Raw genomic sequence first — 21415 nt, 5'->3', positions numbered from 1 at the left:
CTGTTGGATAGCTGCATTTCTTCTGTATCCAGGCTCAACAGCACACATTCATCTAGCTGTGTATTTACATACAGTGCCCATCACTGTAGCATCACAGCAGCTAGAAATGAGATCCGTTTAGTCTATGTTGCAATCACATTTTCCTCAATTTTCATCTTTACTTGAAACTATTAAGAAAAATCTTGGACAATTCATCTTTGGAGCTATCTGCAAGTAACGTAGTTCACAGATTTAGTCTACATCTTTTTTATTCCTACTCTAAAGTCATACTAAATGTAATGCCATTCAAATATGACAATGAGAAAAATGTGTTCTCCTATACCTTTCATCATGCATTAGGTGGTACTCCTTAATTACATCTTTCTTTATGGGGAAGGGACAACTAGGAAAATAGAAAGGAGACAGTAGCTAATACCGCATCAGAAAAGCTCTGTCTCCTGCTCTAAACACAGGCATAAATGTTCAAAATGCAGGTCACATCTCTACTGAAACAGCCAATATTCCTCCTCAAATGGCAAAGAAGTTACCTAAAACTAAATGGAACTGAATTGGTCCAAGTCCTGGTCCCATCACCTTTTTACCTATTTACTGTCCTGGAAAAAAAAATTAGAAAGACTGGCCACCCATACAGCCAATGGTCTGATAAGTGCATTGAGAAGTTTTCTGCCTTCGATCATGGAGAAAAGCACCTCAATTCATGGGAAAACTCTGAAGGAATCTCTCATTTTACCCTTACTCCTTACATCCATGTGCTAGTTTTCAAACTCAGAAACTCCAATCCTTGAAGGTAATGCAATACCACCCACAATGATGACCTGGTAGAGCCGTCACTTTTGGAGAACACCACATTATGATGATTTAATGTCTACATAGCACCAATGCATTTACATTGAGCCTTGGCTTTCAGAACATTAACAGGTCAATTTTTTATTCTTTTTTAATAAAACTATTTCTCAAGGCTCTGTTCAGATGCCCATTCTCTTTGGGACAGGACAGATTTGCTCCAAATCTCATCAGCATGAGCTCTTTTCATTCCCTTCACATCATTCTTGGGGTAATATGTAGAGTGCCAGGCTCATGACAAACTTGCTCTTTGGCCAAAGAAAATTAAACCGCAATAGCTGAAAGTCAACTTGCCCTGATAAAACTGGGCTCAGCACGAGGAAATACATCCTACTGACACTTTGTCATCTCTTAGGCACAGCTGTCCCTCAGAGTTCTGACTGCTGAAACTCCATCCTTAGATTGGTCAGTCTCTCAGTGGACATGCTCCATTGTATGTTCAAGCTATTGGTAGCAGAGTTTGATACTAACACCCCAACCTCATTCCTGTTGTGCAGTGCCCTATAATCTAGCTAAGGCCAATGACTGACTTCACCAGCCATCCTGGGCATTAGTCACTAACTGCTCACAAAAGAACATCAGTCTAACTCCTCCCAAGCTCAAAGGCTCAGAAACAGCAAGCTAACACTCAGCCTCAATCCTAGTCAATCATTTGAAAAGAAAAAGAGAACAAAGAAAATAGGCAACTAAGGAGGGAAAACTGTAGAACAAGAAGAAAGTGAGAACTGACAAAAACTCAAAATCTTTTGAACAAATACTATTCACTTTCTGGTTTCAAAACTATTAAAGCACTGGACAAAGGAAAACATGTGGCTCCTATACTAGATCTACTACTAGTCATAGCTATAGTCCTATGCAACTGTTTAAGACATATCTTTTCCACTAAGGTTTGTTAGGTCTTAAAGGGGTTAAAAAAAACCTTTAATTTTTAAAAAATTCGTGTGTGTGTGTGTGTGTGTGTGTGTGTGTGTGTGTGTGTGTGTGTGTGTGTGGTCTTTGGGTACAGAGGCCCGTATAATAAGACTATTTGTATTCATACTGGCAGAGTAAACACTACATGTTCATGCCCAGGCAGCTCTGTGCTTGTAATTTCAGCAAGAACAGAGCTCTGTCCCTCTGGGACTTCACTATTCCCTGAGTCTCCATTCGCTCAAACACAGAATGAGGGCAGAAAGAAAGCAGGAGAGAAAGATCATGGCAAGGGGTTTCACACAGCACTGCAGCTAGCTTTCACGTGGCCAAAAATCTCATTTTGTGTTTTAATTACATTAGTTAAAACCATTTTGCTCTCAGTCCCATGTTCACAAGGGTGCCTTCCATTCCTGAAGACTACACTGTTCAATGAATCAGAATTTAAGTCTAGCACAATGAAGCTTTTCTTTGCTGCTGAGGGGCTCACTAGGCAGATGCTACATACAGTGGCACAAACCTCTGTTTCAACTTCGTGTGCTGATGAGTATATATCTATGCTTGTCAAAATGTTTTGCATCCTTCCACCCCAGTCCTCTTGACTTTGCTATTTGTTGAGACTCCTACAAGTCTGATACTCTCCATCTGGTCCAATGCTTGCATCCATCTTGATACCAAATCATCTACTGTTGGCATCCACTGGCATATTACTGAAATAGCCACACACCTTGTATATATAGTGAAATTTTTTGAAAAAGATTGAGCAAAATAGAAACAAACTGCTTATCATTTCCAAAGGTCTACCCAGCCTATTTGTGGTGAAAACACAGGTAAAGATTACTCCTTCAATGGAATGAAATCTTTCTAGGGATTATATTTAAGGTTGAAATAAAAATATCTCTCTTTTTAGGTTTGTTACTGGTATTATCATTGTTATAACTGTACATTAGGAGCACAGTTAAAATCAGAAAGAATCATAATGCATGGACAAGAGTATAAGAGTATAGGGCAAAATACAACTTTATATCACTATTCATAGGTCACTCTGAGAGAAAGGATGCCAAGGCTAGAAAATGCATTCTTGGGATAATTATCAAAAAATGGGTTCTTTGCTACATTTTTTATGTTTGAACCCCTAATTCTGATTGAGCCCCTTCAAGAACACATTTATCATGCTCACAACAGCACCAGATCAAATGAATTGAGCATGGAAAAGACACTGAAAAATGCATTTATTAATATGAATCCAAATAAGAAAAAACATTAGGCAAAACAATACTTTAAATGTTTTCATTATAGAAAATCCTGGCTGGGCACAATGGTGCACACCTAAAATCTCAGCACTTTTCGGGGCTGAGGCAGGCAGATTGCTTGAGCTCAGGAGCTTGAGACCAACATGGTGAAACCCCATCTCAAGAAAAAAATACAAAAATTAGCCAAGTGTAGTGGTGCACACCTGTAGTACCAGCTACTCAGGAGGCTGAGGTGAGAGGATCACTTGAGACATGGAGGTCAAGGCTGCAGTGAGCTGAGATTGAGCCACTGCACTCCAGCCTGTGTGACAGAGTGAGACACCAATCTCAAAAAAAGAAAAAAAGAAAATCCCCAAATTTCACACATAGACAAAAACAGGGAAAATAATCTATTTTCATGTACCTATCACCTAGCTTCAATGATCAACTCACGACCAACCCTGTTTCATCTACACACCCACCCTCACACCTCTTTATTTAGAAGCAAATCATTGCATCTGTAAATGTTTTAGTCTGTATCTCTAAAAGAAAACAATATTTCTTTTTATTTTTTTAAAACTGAGTTCTTTGTGTTAAAACAATACTATTTTAAAAAGCAAAATCATAATACCATTATCACACCTAAAAAATTAATAATTTCTTGATACGCAATCAATGCTCTCTCTAAAGAACTCTCCCAACAAGACTACCATGCTCCAGTGCTATTTAATGACCACCTCACAGAAAGCTGGTACTAGTGGGCACAGAGATAAGAAAGGGAAGGGGGGTTTCAACTACTTGCCTCATTTCCTCCTGGAAGCCTGTTCATGTGGACCAGCTGACCTTGATCATCCAATACCAGTTCAGTGTAAGTCAGCATGTCAGAAGGCAGAGGGGGAGATGGAAGAAATGCTTGAGTGGACATAGACTCCCAGAGTTTGATCAGGGACTAGTGGAGAAAAGAAGTTTGACTAATCAGTCACAATAATTTCAATATAGACAAAAATAATTATTAAGATTCAGTCAATCTGGTTTTGCCTTCTTTTCCAAGTGTTCTGCAGAGTGTAAACATTAGACTAAATTCTCCAGCTCCCATTCTCAGTTAAAATAGATTTGTAATTACTTTTTACATGCGAAAAGTCAGGCACTTTTCCAAAAAGTCAAACTACTGAGTGATTCCAAATCAGCACCAGAGCATTAACAAACAGGAAAGACCTAACACTATCCTAGGAATATTAAAATTAAAAAACTAAATAAGTAGCATCGACTCCTTAAAACAAAGAAAAGGAAAATCCTAAAGAAACTTGACAACAAAGGAATATCCAGGAAAATGACATGACGCTCAGCTAATAAAAAGAAAATCCAAGAAGGCCAGAATGAAGCTTCTACTAGAAATTCCAGGGAAGAAACTTCTTTCTAATATTTTTCATAGCTATAGGACCATACACAGGAATTAGCTCACTAGATGTGTGTGACTATTTGTAAATGTGCAGATCAATTCTGCTCAATTTTGACACAGACATACCAATTCATTTAAAAAATATTATGATTTCCATTTCCAACTTCCTATAAATAAATCCTTTGTGAAGTGGGAGCTAGTTCAGCTCTTTCTTTGCTTGCCTCAAAGCAACATTTGAATCCCAAGTGACTCATACATACCTATGTGTCCTAATCACTGTGTTTATGCCTATTATATAGGAAGAATTACTTAGAATGTGATTTATATTATATTTATATAGAATGTGATTTATATTATATTTATAGCACTGGCATTGGGAAACAGAAGTAACACTCAGCTTTTAGGCTAGCAATGCTATAAAAGCGAAATACCGAATGAAGGTATCTTTCAGGAGACAGAACTTGTAAACAAATGGTTGCATAAAGGTAATCTCTTGTATTTGTGAATAACACAGGAATTCTACACAGACTATTTACTATGGCCACATATATTACTTTACTAAAATTCAAATGTGGTAATACTGGTAGTATTGACTAGGAGACTTGGAAAAATCCTATATTCATAGATTTTTTTAAAAAGGACAAATTCAGTATTCTTTTGAAACCTTATTCTTTACTGGTTGCATTTTCTACTGGTGATACATTTTTCTTGCCTTCTATTGATAGAAGAAAAATCTGCAGCATAGAGATGATTCACCATACAGATTGAAGGAATTTGTTTTCATATAGAGGCTGAGATTCATAATGTCATATTTTCTCATGCTAGTTTTTATTCAGCTATAACAAATCTCCCACAAAAGAACTTATACTCTAAACTGTGTACCATGAACTCTATATCCATTTGTCTATGCTATCTATATTGATTCTCATCATATTAATCTAGGGTATCAACTAGGAACCAGGGTTATGTTGGAAAATGAGAACTAAAGTATCAGATCTCCTTTTTAATATCCATAATTTGAATATAGACTTAGGAAATACACAGGTAACTCTTCACACAAGTCACTGTAAACTATCACCACAAGAATATAACCTTAGTTTACTCTCTCCTACTCAATAGAGACTTCTATTCTCACCATTCCTCTCATTAATTCATAAAGAACCATCCAATATCTGAGTTGGCAGTCACCAACCCTCAAATGAAATAGAAATGAAAACAGTGTCAAGATATTTCTTGCCCTTTGGAGTGCCCCCTTCTAGCCAAAACCGCATCTGATGGAAATTCAGGGAAACCTTGCCTCCTTAGAACATGTCAGACCCTCCAGTTAGGCATCTTACCTGCCGAAACATCTCTGGGATATCATATATGTATGTTGTCCCTAAGGATTGTGCCTGGAACCTCTTTGATTGCAGCAGGTCTTTGGTCACATAAGGAGTATTGATTAACATTCCATGCAGTGGTCCCTGTTTGTCTCCATATGCCTGAAACATGATCTGCAGGAAAAAAAAATGGCATGGGGAGTTAAGAGACAGAAAAAAATCAGAGAGCTGCCTAGAGGGGCTTTTTTTGCACAAATGTTATCTCTTTGAAAACATTTTTGGTAGGTTGAGTAGCTGAGATATGCCTCTTAACACTGGGTACTTGGTGCTCTCACCTCTCCACAGATTAACCAACTCCAAAAAAAATATATATATAACCAGCCATATACCATAACTGCTCTCACTTTTAGATTAGTTGAAATCAACAAGAAAGAAGGCCAGGCGCAGTGGCTCACGCCTGTAATCCCAGCACTTTGGGAGGCCGAAGCGGGAGGATCATGAGGTCAGGAGATCAAGACCATCCTGGCTAACATGGTGAAACCTTGTCTCTACTGAAAATACAAAAACATTAGCTGGGCGTGGTGGCGGGCGCCTATAGTCCCAGCTACTTGGGAGGCTGAGGCAGGAGAATGGCGTGAACCCAGGAGGTGGAGCTTGCAGTGAGCCGAGATTGCACCACTGCACTCCAGCCTGGGCGACAGAGCAAGACTCTGTATCCAAAAAAAAAAAAAAAGGAAATAAACAAGAAAGCACGGTGCACATTTCGCATCTCAAAGACAGACTGACCATGCTAGCCATCTAAAGTGAGTTGAATCTCATATACTCAGAAATGAAGTACATCAACTAACCAGTCTGAGCAGCCCTGGTATTGAAGTTGAAGAACAGCTATGCAGTAAAGATAATTCTCTTCTTTCCCCAATGGCAGAAGGCCAGATCAAGACTCTAGTATATCATCTGTGCTTTAGTCCTTTAACCCACTTGATTAGATGGTACTTCATAAGTATTACTAGCTATGCAAAGGCTTCAAAGATTTCTGCCAGAAGTGGATTTCATCCATCCATCTAGATAGTTAATTCTCACTAGCCCATGAGACACAGCCTCATATTTTACATATAGTAAAATAACCATATTATATTAAATTATGTATATTAAAAAACATATATATATACACGTATTTGCTTCTCCTCAAGATGCTGTCTACAACTAGTGAATAGCTCCTGCAATACCTATATAGTCACATAATGAAATCACTACACTGGTTTTTAATCATTTTAACTCAAATATTTCTAGAGGAGTGCTTCATACTCCATATATTTAGTTTTATTTGCTTATGAATATTTATAAAGGATGCCATTATTTCAATTCAATTAATATTTATTGAGTGCCCAGAGGTTGTATAACACTAAACTAGGCACTTCATACATGGATACATAAAATATAAATTCCCAATGCAGTGAATACAAATGGAGATTGGGATGTAAGGGTATGTGTATACCTACATATCTATTCAGACCTACAAAATAAGCACAAGTCTACCATTAATGAATAGATTGTGGACCTGATATATATGCACAGGAATAGAATTAAGTACCTTCCTAAATCGTGGGTACAGTTCATCTGTAAATCCTTAGCCCCTTAGCTCAGAGGAATGAATGTTCTGCTAATTTGTCAATCAGGTCCTGTTCTGGGGAAAATATGTCTCAGGCTGTTTTAAAGACCCAGAGACTGGAGCTCCCAGTCCTCTTCCACAAGGTCAATAGGAAAAGTCACCCGGGGGGAAGCAGAATTAGTAATGTCTTAGGAATGTGACAGTAAAAGCAATAATGTTTTAAGAGATTCAAAATGTTAAGTAAGGCAAGGGTACAGTATGAGAAAACTGTACTCAGAGCAAGTAAGCTGAATCAAAATAAGAAAATTGGGTAAACGCAGCAGGTTCCTAGAACTACATTTCTCATCTGTTAAGAGAGACAAGACCTTGAGACTCGGTTTGGCCAAGCTTTGGGATGAAGACAGGCTGGTCATAGTTAAGCAACATAACTGTGCACTGAGGAAGGGGATTGGAGAAAACAATCTAGCTACATATGTATATTGCTGGCAGAACTTTAAATGGTACAAATATTTTAGCAGTTTGTCAATATCTTATAAAGTTAAGCATATGCTTACTGTGTCCCAGCAATTACACTTTTACGTATTTACCCAAAGGAAATAAAAATATATCTACACAAAGATTTGTAAACGAATGTTCACAGCAGCTTTATTACTACTAATAGCTCAAACTAGGAAATAAAACCCCAAACGTCCATCAACAGGTTATCTTGGAAAATTAGAAAATGAGAACTAGAGGGCCGGGCGCAGTGGCTCACGCCTGCAATCCCAGCACTTTAGGAGGCCAAAGCAGGCAGATCACGAGGTCAGGAGATCGAGACCATCCTGGCTAACACGGTGAAACCCCATCTCTACTAAAAATACAAAAAAAAGGCTGAGGCAGGAGAATGGTGTGAACCCGGGAGGTGGAACTTGCAGTGTTGCAGTGAGCCGAGATCGTGCTACTGCACTCCAGCCTGGGCGTCAGAGTGAGACTCCACCCCAAAAGAAAAAAAAGAAAAGAAAATGAGAACTAGAGTTTCAGTCCTTTTTTTTTTTTTTTTTGGAGACGGAGTTTCACTCTTGTTGCCCAGGCTGGAGTGCAATGGCGTGATCTCGGCTCACCACAACCTCTGCCTCCTGGGTTCAAGTAATTCTCCTGTCTCAGCCTCCGGAGTAGCTGGGATTACAGGCATGCGCCACCACGCCCAGCTAATTTTGTATTTTTAGTAGAGATGGAGTTTCTCCATATTGGTCAGACTGGTCTCAAACTCCTAACCTCGGCTGATTTGCCCACCTCGGCCTCCCAAAGTGCTGGGATTACAGGTGTGAGCCACCATGCCCAGCCAGTCTTTTTTAATATCCATAATTTGAATATGGACTTAGGAAATATACATGTAACTCCTCACACAAATCGTTGTAAACTATCATCACAAGCATGTGGTCTTAGTTTACTCTCTCCTACTCAATAGAGACTTCTATTCTCATCATTCCTCCCATTAATTCATAAAGAACCATCTAACATCTGAGTTGGCAGTCACCAATCCCCAAATGAAATAGAAATGAAAACAGTGTCAAGATATTGCCTGCCCTTTGGGGGTGCCCCTTGCTAGTCAAAGCTATATCTGATGGAAACTCTGGAAAGCCTTGCTTCCTTGGAATATGTCAGAGCTCCCAGTTAGTCACCTTACCTGCCAAAACATATCTGTGAATATAAACATCTTGATAAATGAATGTAAAAATTTCGATAAATCCATTAAATGGGGCTGGGCACGGCAGCTTACACCTATAATCCCAGCACTTTGGGAGGCCAAGGTGGGAGGGTCCCATGAATCCAGGAGTTTGAGACAAGCCTGGGCAACATTGTGGGACCCTGTCTCTAAAAAAATTTAAAAACTAGCTGGGCATGGTGGTAGACGCCTTTAGTCCCAGCTACTTAGGAGGCTGAGGTGGAAGGACTGCTTGAGCCAAGGAGGTCGAGGCTGTGGTCAGCTATGATTACAATATTGCACTCTAGCTTGGGCAAGATAGTGAGACCCTGTCTCAAAAAAAAAAAAAAAAAAAAATCCATGAAACGGAATACTATCCAAAAATGAAAAGGAACATACACATAATCTATGCAACATGGCTGAACCTCAAAAGCATTATGCTGAGTAAAATAAGCTAGACACAAAATAGTACACACTGTTTGATTTAAATTCTAGGATAGGCAAAACTAATCTATAGTAACAGAAAGCAGATCAGTGGTTGCCTAAGGCCGGGGTTGGTGCTTCTACCTTTGACTGCAAAGGCGAATAAGAGAACTTTCTGCAGTGATGTATCTACCACGACTGTGATAGTACTTACATGGTGTATACATTTGACAGAATGAATTGAACTGCACACACAAAACGAGTCCATTTTATTATAAGTAAATTGCACTTCAATAAAGGTGTTATTTATTATTTTTAGAGGCAGTGTCTCACTCTCTCGCCCAGGCTGGAGTGTGGTGTCACAATCATAGCTCATTGCAGCCTCAAACTCCTGGGCCCAAGTGATACTTCTGCCTCAGCCTCCTGAGTAGTTGGTACTCGGTGCATGACACCATGCCTGGCTATTTTTTTTTTTTTTTTTTTTTTTTTGGTAGAGACAGGGTCTTGCCTTGTTGAGCTGGCTAGTGTCAAACTCCTGGGCTCATGTGATCCTCCCACCTTGGTCTCCCAAAGTGCTGGGATTACAGGTATGAGCCACCATGCCCAGCCCAAAGATGATTTTAAAATGTTATTTTTCTTTTTTTTGAGACGGATTCTTGCTCCATTGCCCAGGTTAGAGCACAGTGGCACGATCTCGGCTCACTACAACCTCCGCCTCCCGAGTTCCAGCAATTCTCCTGTCTCAGCCTCCTGAGTAGCTGGGACTACAGGCCCCTGCCACCACTCCCAGCTAATTTTTGTATTTTTAGTAGAGACAGGCTTTCACCTTGTTGGTCAGGCTGGTCTCGAACTCCTGACCTCAGGTGATCCATCTGCCTTGGCCTCCCAAAGTGCTGGGATTACAGGCGTGAGTCACTGCACCCAGCCTAAAATGTTATTTTTCTCTTACACTGCACATTGGGAATCAATTCACTTGTGCAATGGATTACCCAAATCTCTTCTCCCCATTATGACTGCCTGACATCAGTGTTCATTACAGCCTATACTACAAAGACTGTACAAGGAAAATGAAAAATAAAACTCAAGCCAATCAACCTTGTTCCTTATTGGCAGAATGAATAAATGATGTGCTAGGGCAAGAGGCTGATAGTAATAGGAGTTCCTGAATACTCAACTATCTATGTTAGTTCCATTTTCTACTATAATGAACGCAGTAACTAAAAACTGTAAAGTATATGTTTTAGAAGTTCATGAAAATATGTACACATTTTATATATCACACACCTTTCACCAGAAGCCATCAAAAAGATTTTAGAAAATAATTTCTGACCCATAGTCTGCTCCCTTAGAACCCTGTATTTATTTATAATAGCACATATTTGCCACAGAGAAACAAATCATGTCTTCTTCCATTGTGATGTAAATTTCTTGAGTACAGTTTGCTTTTTGTCTTTATATGCATAGTGCCTGACATACTATAAGTAGTCAATCAATATTAAATTAAAAAACAAATGAACGAATAACAGACATGGTTCTGTATTAACTTCATACAATGATTCATTAAAGAAAGGGAAAAACAGTTTGACAATAAGCACCATGTAGGCATTAGGAGCACCAGAACTGGGTTGGAGGCTGCTCCTTTTGTCAGTTCCCACGTCTAGCCACAGGCTCAAAAGTTAGTTCCCATATGGCAGTAGCTCTTGAACTCTCTCAAGTGAAGAGTCTGTAGAAGACCTCTTCCTTCAGGGCTTTTAAAATATGCAGGACCCTAGGTAAAAAGCGTTCTCCTTCAGGCTGAAGGTGGTTTGTTCATTCTTTCAGATGCTCATTGTGTGCTTATTTTGTACCATGTGTAATACTAAACCCTGATTGAAGGCATCTGTGCCTTTCACACTCCTGTGTCACCATTAGCTAGCATGAGGGAAATCTCAGAGTTTCCTAATAAAGGAAAGGAAAAAAAAAAAAAGAAAGAAAGTAGTTATGAAGAACAAACATATTTATCAAAAACATTAAAATCTCAAGTGGCCATCTTACTTTTCACAAGAATAGACCTGCCTTGAAGCTATTGTAGAAGTTAATTAAAAACATCCCTACCCACTGAAAGCTTTGACTGAAAATGTCTTTAAAGTTGCACTAAAAAAACATCAAATACAGCAAAAAATATTGAACACTCTTTCTCTTGGTCACCACTCACGCTCTTGCGCACTCTCTCTCTCTGTTTTTAACTGCTCACTTCTCATAGGATAGATTTCTCTAGCCACCTCACTAGGAATCAAAGCACAAAATGAAAGGTCATTCTGACTACTGTCCAAACTGAGATTTTTAAAAATTCATCTTCAAAAGACTGAAAAATATATTTTCCTGACTCTATTCCTGGATTTAAAAGGATATAGATAAAAACAAGAGACACATAATCTCTCCCTGGCACCCAAAGCACGGAATAGACTGAAACCCTTGTTTATGTATACTGGAGCACATTCATCCTTTAATCAGAAGAAATGCAATTCTTGAATTCAGGCCAAAGCCATAAAATATCCTAGTTCTTCAAAAATGTGAACAATGGTGAACCAACCTAATTTCAGTATCATAGTAAAGAGCCGAAATATTTAGAAACCAACGTAGTAAAAAAGATTAAAAGGGAATTCTCTGTTTCACAGAATTAGTGTACTGACTCACTTTCTATTTTTACATTCTCAGTTTTCCTACCTGAAAACGGGTTTAAATTTGCCACTTTGCTCTTGTATAATACATGACACCCTGAAATCTTTGAAGGAAAGGGAACAACATAATAGATAACACAATAAATATGATAAAAACAGAAACAGAACACAATAGATAAATATGATAGACACTGATGATGGTAGTGCTCATGCCACTATACTATGTTGAAATTTTCCTTCTTTAACATAGAAGTTGGCGACATAAATCCAACAATTCTCTTTTCCTCACTTGCCAATGAGTAGTTTAATTATGGTGAAAACGGAAAGGACGCATCAGACCAGAGATTAGATTGCTGAAATAACCCATGAGCCCTCTAAAAAAAGAGCCTAAATTGCAGAATAACCTCTGGAGTCAGGTTCACTTGGCATCTGTTAGTGCTTACCAATACATGACAAATGGTTAAGGGTTTTATAACATCCATGATAGAGAACATAGGCAAATCTTATAAGGCAGATGAAGTTTTTCAAATTCATACAATCATTTAATCTTATAGAGGATAACCCCACCAGGTGAACCAATGGGATTTGTGAGTTTGGGTCTTCTATAACAAGGACGAGTGTCTTATCTGTAGGACCAAATCAAAACTCTGAGGAGCCTGTTTGAGTATTGTACCTGTGCTGTCCTGGAGTCAGTCACTTCCTTGTATAGGCTGATATCCAAGTAATAGCCAGATTCGTTTGTCAGGAAGAGGCGGATGGGAATTGCTTTTCCAGTTGGCGTCAGGCGAATGTTGATTTTCAGTTCTGCCTGGAGGACGCGCAATTTCCACAGGCGACTTCCATACCGCATTACCATGCTCCGCACGGATTCCTCAATCTGACACAGACACATCACCAAGCACAAAACTTAAATATCTTCTAACTAAGACCTGTTTCAGGTCTGCTCATATTTGAGAAAGAAGGGCTAAAAAAAAAAGAGGTTGGTTTGTGGAGATGCACACCTTACAAAAAGTGGTCAGATAGTTTCTCCCCAAAGTATTCTTTCTTGGAACAAGTCAGGGACAATTTCATGCTGGCCTGGCATTTGAGTGGTTTTCTCTGGATAATAACACCCAAATCTCTGCAACTCCTTCCCCTTTCCCAATTATATTCATATTCTATATCAAAGATCTGTAATATCTAAAATTACAAGCCATGGGATTTAAGAGGAAGCCCCAAATAAGAATAAAATCTCTAGTTAAATAGCTATTAAGTAGCATTTATATGCATGGTAACTATGTTTCATTGCACTTACAGGACTTTAAATCAACATAGCAATTACCACCATGAGCTTTTTTTCATACAGTTTTATTAAACTCTATAATATATGTCTCTTGGTAAATTGCACAAATTAAAGAAAGGCAATTTGTAGGTGGTGCTAGAACATTCTCTCTAAACAGAGCTCTGAAGCTTGGCCACTGCTAAGTCCATCTAGGATTTAATAAGATGCGGCAGATGTTCCCACATTTCTCTAAGTTTATACCAAGGCAGCTTAATGCTCTTAGTTTTTAGGGGTAGGACAGTTATTTTAACTAAATGGCTTTAGACATGATTTCTTGTTATTTACATGCTAAAGCAAAACTTTTTTTCCCCCAACATGGCTGCATAGAACATAATGCAGCTAGAACATGCTATTCGAAATTAATGTTTCCTTAAATGAAGTATCTTTCTAAAATGCTTCCTCAACTTCTTAGAAAATCTCAAGAATATCTTACATTCCCTTTCTCTTGTGGTTCTTTAGTAGCATGTGCCACCCTTGTAGTTTGTTTCTGCACCACAAAATTTTAAGTTAGAATGAATTTCAGGGAGTTAACCTCTCTATTATCATACTTGCTTGTTAACCAAGAGATATTTACCCATTCTTTTCTTGAGGGAACAAAAACCAACAATCTTTATGTACAGAAAATTGGCAGCTATCTATCATTAGAAAAGCAGAGCCAGTGTATATGGGTGGTTAGAATGAAAGCAGAGGCTGATCTGAAAAACTCAGAGAAAAGGTAAGCCAAATCTAAAAAAAAATACAGCTGTACAATGCCCATGCCATGTTTTAAGTCTCCCAGTTTATTAGTCCCAGAATGCTTAGGAGAAGTTTTGCTTAAACTAGATGATGAGATTTGAGTCAAATGAGTAGCCCTGCCCTTGGCGTTCCTTACAGATTAAAGCAACCCATCATTAGCTTGGAATTTTGAAGGGAAAAAGGTAGAAAACTACTTCTCAGATCTCAGATACTAAGTTCAAGAAGCAAAAGTCTACCAGGCATGATGACTCATGCCTGTAATCCCAGCACTTTGGGAGTCTGAGGCAGGAGGATCGCTTGATGCCAGGAGTTCAAGACTAGCCTGGGCAACATAGCAAGACCCTGTTTCTGTAAGAAAAAAAGAAAAAGAAAAAAAAAAAAAGCAGCAGCAGCAGCAGCAAAAATTCATGCCTACAGCTGATCTTGAAAAAGGGAGATACTGGTTCTCCTATCCAAATTCCACAGTATCATGATAGAAAGAGTTAGAAGGGGCCAGGCACGGTGGCTCACACCTGTAATCCCAGCACTTTGGGAGGCTGAGGCAGGCAGATCACTTGAGGTCAGGACTTGGAGACCAGCCTTACTAACATGGTGAAACCCCGTTTCTACTAAAAATACAAAAATTAGCCGGGCGTGGTGGCACATGCCTATAGTCCCTGCTACTCGGGGAGGCTGAAGCATGACAGTCTCTTGAACCTGGGAGGTGGAGGTTGCAATGAGCTGAGGTGGTGTCACTGCTCCAGCCTGGGCAACAGAGCGAGACTCTGTCTCAAAAAAAAAAAAAAAAAAAGAAAAGAAAAGAAAGAAAGCGTTAGAGGGAGCAGAAACAGAGAGCAGCCTGTCTTTATTACACTGGGGATAAAAGGTCAAGTACAAAATCACCTTGTTTTTCTTCCTTAAATTATATAGAATGCATTTCAGAATAGACCCTCAGGCAAGAAAATATACATAATACATGTGAAATTCCTTATCAGCCAAATTCTCTCCCTGTGGAAAAACACTAAAGAGAGATAGGTTAGACACTTTGAGAAGGTGCATTATCTCACTAAGGCCACCAGGTAATTAACATTTAGTGCACAGAAGCAGTAATCTAGCCAAAATGTTTAGTAACAGTAAAATTAATAATTCCAGATGAGAAATAGTAGGGAATAATACAAAACAGGACCACTATTATGGCAAATATAAAATAGGTACCAACGAAAGAAAATGTTTTCACGTTTTTGTACTGCTTATAAGTGACCAGCAAGCTAACACCAAAACCTTCAGTTTTGAGAACTGTTTTTTCAATGGCTATATCAAATTTTTGACACTGTCCCAGAAACTCAATCTTATAAACATTCTATAAACTTTACAGATTAAGGGCTCAACAGCCTGAACAAGGAGTACCTGTTTCCAAGTCCAAGTGAGATAAATATGAATGAACTTCTGTGCTTATGCTTGCTAGTGCTGGGAGAGAAGCTAAGGAGAAATGTACCTTTGATGGGTCCATGATAACCGTGGGCACAAAGTTGAGGAAGATGTGGTTACAGTCAGTGCGGACATTTGTATTGTTAAAAGCAACTTCCAACTCATCCATGGCTTCCAGGAGTAGCCGCTCCCCTTCATTTTGCAGATATTCAAAAGAAGCTTCCTATACAGGAAGAAAATAATCAACATTAATGTAGTTTAAAAAAGGCAATAAAGAAATGGCTATTATAATCACTTAAGCGGCAGTATGTCATGAATAATAAGGCACTTGGTGAAGAGATTGTTTATCTTTCTCCCTAGAGTCAGTCCAGTAACCACAGGGAGCAGGGGCAGGAAAGGGCCAGATAAAGAGTCCATGTCAGCCCTTCTTCCTTACTCTTAGTGCATCATTCCCTTCCAAGAGATAGAAATATTGGGCATCCCCATAGCTGTAAGTTCAATAGGATGATATTTCACATATGCCAAACAGAGCTATTTAGAAAGGAAAAGCTGAAGAAAGGGTACGGCTATGGGATATAATAATAATGAACACATCAGGAAGTGCCTTGCTATATACAGACACTACCCATACCTCTAGACAGGTGTACAATGGGATCACCTCTTTCCTAACTTATCTCCTTATGCTCTACCATCACCCAGTTCTTCCTGTGATTTTTCTGTTTGTATGCTTTTTCTTTTCTTGAGTGTTATTATGCTTCTGCTACCAAGAAAAATCAAATTAAAGTGGAAAAAGAGCCTTCATTTTTTATTTTTTTTCAGATGCACTTTCTGCTTTGTAAAAAAAAAAAAAAGCCTTTATTATATGAAATATTTACTTTTGTAAACATTGAAATAGAACAAGAACCTTGATTGAAAAAATGAAAACCTGATCTTTTTTTTATGTTCTCTCTCAGCAGAAGCATAAAACCTAATTTTGAATCATATCTATTATTCTGTCCCTTCCCTCAGGGATAACATCTCATTAAAGTACAGCACCCACCTTGGTGACCAGATCAGAATGCCTGATGATTGCACGAACAAAGAACCTGTAGTCTGTCACTTCTGTGCCCACTTCCACCTTGGCTGCCCCGAGATACAGGTGCATCTTGTGATTAGCACATGGAATGGCAGTGAGGTCAAAATTTCTCATCCGGTTCAGCTCTAACTGGAAAGCCAGAGCAGGCTCCAGATGACGATAGATACGATCCTCCTCAAACTGAGTACAAGAATCAGAGAAAAAACAGCTCACAAGAGGCAGTTACAAAATTATACTATGAATGTGAATGTAAAAGAGATGCGTGAAAATAGAAACATAAGCTATGATGTGCTAATGAGCCACAAAAATGAGCTACGTTCAAGGCTAATGCTATAGCTTACATAAGATTAGGCACTAAAGTACCTATTATATAGGTACTTTATAGGATGATATTCCTAAACTTTCATCATTTATGATTTTACAAGTGGTGATGATATACATTAAAAACAAACAAAAAATCCTCAATTTCCTTAGAACTCCTACAACATTTAATGTCTTTATATAATTCATTTTTATATCAATTACAGACTGCTTCACATTAATATCTACTTCACATGCCAATGTTTTGAGCTTACCCAACTAATCTAAAAATTTTCTCACTTATGATAAGTACAAAGGACATAATAAATACTCAACAAAGAAACATCATACAATTTTTTAATTAAAGAGATATTTGGCTTTGGAACACTATATCCATAGATATATAATTACTTGTATATGTTTTTTAAAAGTTGTATTAGTATATAACTTTACTGTATTTACTGTATATGTACTGTATGTTTCAGTGAAACTAAAGTATTTTTCTGGAATACATGTCAATTGAGTGAATGGAGAGAGAGAGTCAAATATATAAGCCAGTAACAGGAAGAAAGCAACATGGTCTGAAGTTTTGTATTTTAAAATTGAAAAACAAATTCACATAAAGTAGAGTTGAGTATCAGTGAACTATTTGTAGATAACAAGAATGGTCCTTTAATATCACATCATTAGGATCATTCTACAGGACAAGGATGATTTGGAAAGGTATCACCTTCATTGAGTAGCTCAATACATTTGGTTGTTTCCCAAACCAAACCCTTTCAGAAAGGAATCGGCTTTAGTTCTAAGACACATGTAAGGCAACAGAAAGCACAAGTTCAATAAGAGAAAAAAGAATGGCAAGAAGAACGTATGGCAAAGATAAGCCGCTCTTGGGCTTTTAAGAAAAAGTAATTTTTTTTTAAATAGGAAAGAAATCAATCCTTACCTTATCCCTTGCTCGGAATGTAAAAAATTTAGGGAATTCTCTCTGTATTAAAGAAGGGGGAAAAATGTGTCAGTAGTTCATAGACATGGCTCTTTGAGAACAAACAGTATAGAAACAGTTAAGCATTTAGAAGACAGTTTTCTAGAAAAACATGCTTCTTACCTAAGCTTAGTCCATGAAATATATATGAATGATCCTCTGCATAACCATCACTTTGACCCCATTTCCAAATTTGAGAATCACCACATTATAAACCTAATTTTAGTATCTACCCTCTCCCAGGGGAAAAAAAAGTATGAATTTTTTAAATCTCCCAAGTGAAAAAAAATTTTTTGCTAGGTATTGCTCTTGGCACAACCCAGCAAATAAAACCAATATACCGTTGTGCCACAGTCACTGCAATAGTAGTTACTGGACTGATTTCCCAAGTTTCTCTTTAAGAAACTCTTAAAATATAAACTACTCAGACAGTATAGAGTGCTCAGTCCATGATTTTCACATTTATTCTCAAGTCAATAATGTCAAGGGTTTAAATGATAACATTTGAAGATGAAGAAAAATATAAGATTCTACCTTGGTCACTACCACTATATGTATAGGAAAGAATGAGGTTAGAACTAGTGAACTTGTAATCATTAGGTCTTCCTGCTTTTTTGTAGGGCATTATACAAAAAACAAACCAATTTACTAGAACCTTATTAATTAACAAAGATGAATTCAATTAGCAGAGTTCATTAGTTTCTGAAATTTAACTTACTAATGCCAAATACCCCTGTTTCTCGGATGGGAAGCTCTACTGGCAGTGCTGGAATCAAATCATTACTATTTGCCTCTATAGGAGGTTTCATTAGGCATCTTCTTCATTATGAGTGCAATATAATCAAACACTTACCAGTACAAGGCAGAGAGACCGGGACTAGCTGCCTACACATCCTCAATGAGCTTTAGGAAATGTGAAGGAAACATGGACTGAAAATCTTCTGGTGGCAGGTACTCTCATGTGTTGTCCTATCTGATGCTCTCAACAACCTCTAGGGGTAGATATTGTGACCCTCATCTTACAGAAGCCTTGGCTCAAGTATGTGCTCAGAATCACAGAGCTGGAAGATAAACTTGGGTCTCTCTAGTGCCAGAGCCCATGCCCTCTGATCTCTCAAGGGCAGAGTATTATCTTTTTCTTTTTATTATAATCTAAATTCCTCATTTAGAGGATTTCTCTTTGATGAGACAAAAACACAGAAATTAAGACTTTAAATTTAAAAAGCAGAAAGCAAACAAAGCAAAACTCATGCTATAAACCTGTGGTTCTTGAATTTCCTGAAAATGGCTTGAATACGTTCCATAAGTGTTACACCTCACTCTCACCTTAACTAAAGTTTGCACAGTTAATAAATCTTTTTATCTTTTCCTTGGTATTTTAACTGTAAGACTGCATTTAAAAGGTTCCTAGGAGCTCATTTACCAACCTCAGGGAAATCCTTTTTTAAAAGCCTTTTTAAAGTGGATTTTACACAGGACTGAACTTCTCCTAATGAAGTTTTGTTCTAAATAATTCTCTGACCCCCCCGCCCGCCCCCCCTATGAGAGTGAAGCACATAGGAATGACTTCAAGGTTAAGTAAGATGCATTCAGCTGAGGTGTCGGTAAATATCATGCTCATGGTTTTATATAACCTAGTTTTGGTTTTATTCTAGTGAGGTACAGCTTTCAGAGCATTACCTAAAAAGTAACAAATGTCAAAAAAGGAAGAATGACAAAATCTTTCCATGGAACTCTCTGAAAGAAAAGTCAAGGAAAGTGATAATATGATATTTTACGCACACACTTTTCTATTCCGCCTTAACTATTATTAGCTAATTAATTAAAATGTTTGTTTAGGATGCCATTTATTTAATTATGTACATTTATAGGATCAAAACCATTTCCTTTCAAAAACAAAACAGTAATAAAAAATACTTTCTTTTCCACTAAACCAATTAAGAAAATTTGTAGTAACTGAAAGGCATATAAAGCAGTTTGAATGGAAATGCCTTTAATACAAATAATGAAGAAACTGACTAATTCTTGGCAGAGGTGGGCAATGACTACCAATTCCAATTAGAAAAACCACTTTCATTAAGGTTAGCTAAGAAAAGGTGTCATGAGATCATATAAACAACTTTTTTTTTTTAAACTTCTGAGTAAATTTGTAACTCCCCGGTAAAATCCTCAATTTAAGTATTAAACATTCAGAACAAGAGATAGCAAGAACCTCTGTGCAATGGAAAAGTGGAACTACTAAGCAATTCTTCAGTGACATGGAAGTCTGAAGACTCTTACAAAAAGTAACCTTTTTTGGCACTCAAAAACCACAGAATCACAGAAAACACAGAAAAGAAGAAATCTAAAAGTCTGATCCTACAGTTTTAGTAAATTCTTTTATCCTATCTCATCCTCATACTGCCAGTTTTTCCACTGAAAGCATTCATGCTTATTCCATCATCAATGTATTTGCTTTCCAAGTATTCTACTGGTGTCATGGGCAAATATCATAATATCAAATATCAAAGAAAAACCCTCTTAGTGTTCTGGTACCAAAAAACAAAAGAATGCAATGTTTCACAGGAAGAAATTATGCCCTTGCTGTGTTCTAATCAGCCAACCATCATCAAGACAATCAAAATAATTTGCCCAAATTAGCCAATCAAGACACCCTGCAAATCAGAGAATGTGAAAACCTGCAACAAAAAAATCATAGCTGATTATGATACTAATAATCGTGTTAAAAACCTAATGAGATGAAGAAATTGGGAGCTTGCTGGTACAATTCTCTTTTACCTCAACATGCTGAGAACTAATTATATAGACTGTAATTAAAACAAAAATCCAAACCAACCCTTCTGAAAACTAATAGTTGGTCCACTACCAAACAGAACTATCTTAAAAAAAAAAAAAGAAAAAAAGAACTACTAATTATGATAACTGCTCATATAGTGAGCTCTTCCTTCAAGGTCCAAATAATCCAAAACATTTCATTTTAAAGTGGGAATCACAATAGTCATAAAACAACAACTCTCTCTCGGGAGATATGTAGACCTTTTTTTTAAATCTCATGAAATTTTACAAGAACAAAAGGTAACATTTTATTAACAGATGTAAAATTGTTTGATTTAGAATCTTATCATGGTTTTAGGACCTAATGGGGGATAGGAAGAAGCCCTGAAAATTTGTATTCCGATGTCCTTAGCCAAACTTTGCTGAAAAAAATATGGAAAGCTTAAAAAAAAAAAAAAAGCATAATATTATATCCCAATTAGACAGCACTTTCTGCTAAATCTTTTGGAATTCCAGACCTAAAATGTGAGTGAAACTAAGACAGAGTGAGTCAATAAGTTTTAACTAATAGAAAACTGTGGAGTTGCAGTTTAGATAGCTGCAGAAATTCAAGAAGCCTCTTTTCCATTCAAGACCTTGATCTTTTTCCTTTTTTTTAACATCTTGTCCATTTTTTTCTTTTATTTTCAGATGAACATCATGATCTACTTTATTTTTTCTTAACAAGTAGAATATATTT

At 37.6% G+C, this 21415-nt stretch overlaps 1 protein-coding gene across 11 annotated transcripts in view; it reads right to left on the bottom strand.

Moving 5' to 3' along the window:
* The window catches only part of ACACA (acetyl-CoA carboxylase alpha), a 324373-nt gene that overhangs the window by 91190 nt on the left and 211768 nt on the right, over positions 1-21415 (bottom strand). For all 11 annotated transcript variants that reach the window (XM_031011317.3, XM_055388359.2, XM_031011323.3 and 8 more), the window contains 6 exons: positions 17863-17904; positions 16581-16796; positions 15609-15764; positions 12752-12955; positions 5721-5876; positions 3787-3933 (listed from right to left, as the gene is read on the bottom strand). In XM_031011317.3, coding sequence (XP_030867177.3) covers positions 3787-3933; positions 5721-5876; positions 12752-12955; positions 15609-15764; positions 16581-16796; positions 17863-17904 — 921 coding nt within the window. The remainder of the gene's footprint in view (positions 1-3786; positions 3934-5720; positions 5877-12751; positions 12956-15608; positions 15765-16580; positions 16797-17862; positions 17905-21415) is intronic.

Source organism: Gorilla gorilla, chromosome 4, assembly GCF_029281585.2.
Source record: "Gorilla gorilla gorilla isolate KB3781 chromosome 4, NHGRI_mGorGor1-v2.1_pri, whole genome shotgun sequence".
Taxonomy (NCBI): domain Eukaryota; kingdom Metazoa; phylum Chordata; class Mammalia; order Primates; family Hominidae; genus Gorilla; species Gorilla gorilla.
This window is presented reverse-complemented; position numbering and strand designations above follow the sequence as displayed.